Source organism: Trichosurus vulpecula, chromosome 1, assembly GCF_011100635.1.
Source record: "Trichosurus vulpecula isolate mTriVul1 chromosome 1, mTriVul1.pri, whole genome shotgun sequence".
NCBI classification, from domain to species: domain Eukaryota; kingdom Metazoa; phylum Chordata; class Mammalia; order Diprotodontia; family Phalangeridae; genus Trichosurus; species Trichosurus vulpecula.
This window is the reverse complement of record NC_050573.1, coordinates 491,436,230-491,438,185: the sequence shown is the minus strand read 5'-3', so window position 1 is coordinate 491,438,185 and position 1,956 is coordinate 491,436,230. Positions and strand designations below refer to the sequence as shown.

The 1,956-nt window shown below is 38.9% G+C and overlaps 1 protein-coding gene across 1 annotated transcript; it reads right to left on the bottom strand.

Annotated features, from left to right (window-relative positions):
- Nucleotides 1-811: 811 nt before the first annotated feature.
- On the bottom strand, nt 812-1,363 carry LOC118833624 (interferon tau-2-like). The gene has a single exon (XM_036741001.1). The coding sequence runs from the start codon at nt 1,361-1,363 to the stop codon at nt 812-814; it is 552 nt and encodes a 183-aa protein (XP_036596896.1).
- Between the last annotated feature and the right edge of the window lie 593 nt (nt 1,364-1,956).

Sequence of the window (1,956 nt, the reverse complement as noted above, 5' to 3'; positions counted from 1 at the left end):
TCTCTCCCCCAAACTACCTTCTGGTATGTATTTCAATCTTACATTACCTCTCTGAAGGCATGAATTTCTCAGTTTTCCTCCATGCATTCCTAGCACTTACACAGTGTTCTGCGTCATAAACATCTGCTGAATTAAATTATTGTATTGAATCTACTATCCATTCATTACGGAAGTGGTGTCAAACTCACAACTGGCAGTGCATGGCAAAACTCCTGACTGTGGCTGAACCAAATTAAAATGTATTTGAAAAATACTTAACAAAACAGATAAAAATATAATACAACATGGATGATGTAAATTTGTGGGTTTTTCTAAGTCAACATGTAGCCTGTAGTGATTCTTTTCTATCTGAGATTGGTGCTCCTGGTTTAGGGTTTGGTGCAGGTTTTGTACGCAAATTTATTTTTCTTTTTGTAAGAAAAGTTTTCAACTTAGGACAAAAGTTCTTTTAAAAAAAACACATTTAATTAAACAAATGAATAATAGGCTCATTATACAAATTTGAAAAGTGAAAGTTTTAGAAAAAATAAATATTATAAATATATAATAATATATAAATATATAATATAAATAAATATTAATATTATAGAATACAATATATAAATGTGGATTTCAATATATTCAGGTTCTTCAGTTACTAAACATAGATTATACTTGTCTGTATTCTGACCCCTTTTCAATATACAACTTGATAGCTTACGTTATTTTGAAGTATTCAGTTAATTCAGATTTTTTCATTTGATTGCAGAATAGTTGAGTGCTGGATTTCGAGAAAGGATATAAAGTGTTCTGCGAGTCCATTCCTTCTTCTTTAGTTCCTGAGTTTTCTTGTAAGTTTGTTCATGAATAGAAAGACCCTCCTGATCTCCACTCTCACAATTTCCCAGGCACAATGGCTGTATTCTTTACCTTGCAGGTACTGGCTTATCCCTTGGAAGTAGCTCTTCAGGGACAGCCTGGGGTTCTCACTTCCCAAGGAAGACTCTTCCCACTCCACATCCTGCCCAAGACACCTCTCTAGCTGTTCCAGCTGCTGATCCAGTCCGATGAGCAGTTGCATGAGCTGGGTCTGATTCCAGGCAGTAGGAGGGGCATTCTGGCTGAAGACGGTGAAGATCTGCTGGAGCATCTCATGAACAATGACTGTGCCATTTTCCCTCTGGAGTTGGCTGCCTTCCATGACTTCCTTTGGGAAGTTGAAGTTGGTCCTGTCCTTCCAACATGGCCCCAGGGAAAATGTGCTCATTTGGTGCAGAAGTGAGAAGTCTTCCAGAAGGCCCTGAGTCAGGTCACAGCCCAGGGAGCAGAGGGTGCTGGAGCAGAGCAGCATCAGGGCAACTGGCAACAAGGTCCAGGAGGTCATAGTGACACTGAGGATACTTTGGCTTTGGCTGAGCTGGGAGATCAGTGAGCCTTTGTTTCAGCTTCTTGGCTTATCTGGCCTCTAAAGCACTCTCTCTTAAATAGTGTTGAGTGTAATTTTCTTTATTTGAAATCGGATTTTGTTTTTACTTTCTATTTTTCTTTTACTCAATCCCCACATTGGCCTAAGATGTGATTAAAATCCCCCCTTAGTTCTATCTGTAGAATTGCAACTAAGTTTATTCTGAAACAGAGTTATTCAGATTAAACTCTTTCTGATGAGGGACCCTCCCCCAACACCTATTACTTTGAATTACACATCTAGGTAGTTGCCATAGCCTAGTAATCTCCCCCAAATGACTCCTGAATCTGTCCGTCTCCACTGTCACCATTTACATTCCATTTACCCTCATTACCTCTTGTCCTTCTTTGAGTTCCACAACACTGATCTTCCCAGTTATTTTTCTCCAATCTCTTTTTTTCCTTTTGAATATCACTTCCTGCATCATCTTCTATTCTTTGGTAGGTGTACCTCAGGGCTCTGTCCTGAGCTATCTTTTCTTTTATCTCTGCATTCTTTCCCTTGGAGATCTT

Coding starts and splice junctions, on each gene's coding strand:
- LOC118833624 (XM_036741001.1), bottom strand. CDS start 1,363: ATGACCTCCTGGACCTTGTTGCCAGTTGCCCTGATGCTGCTCTGCTCC.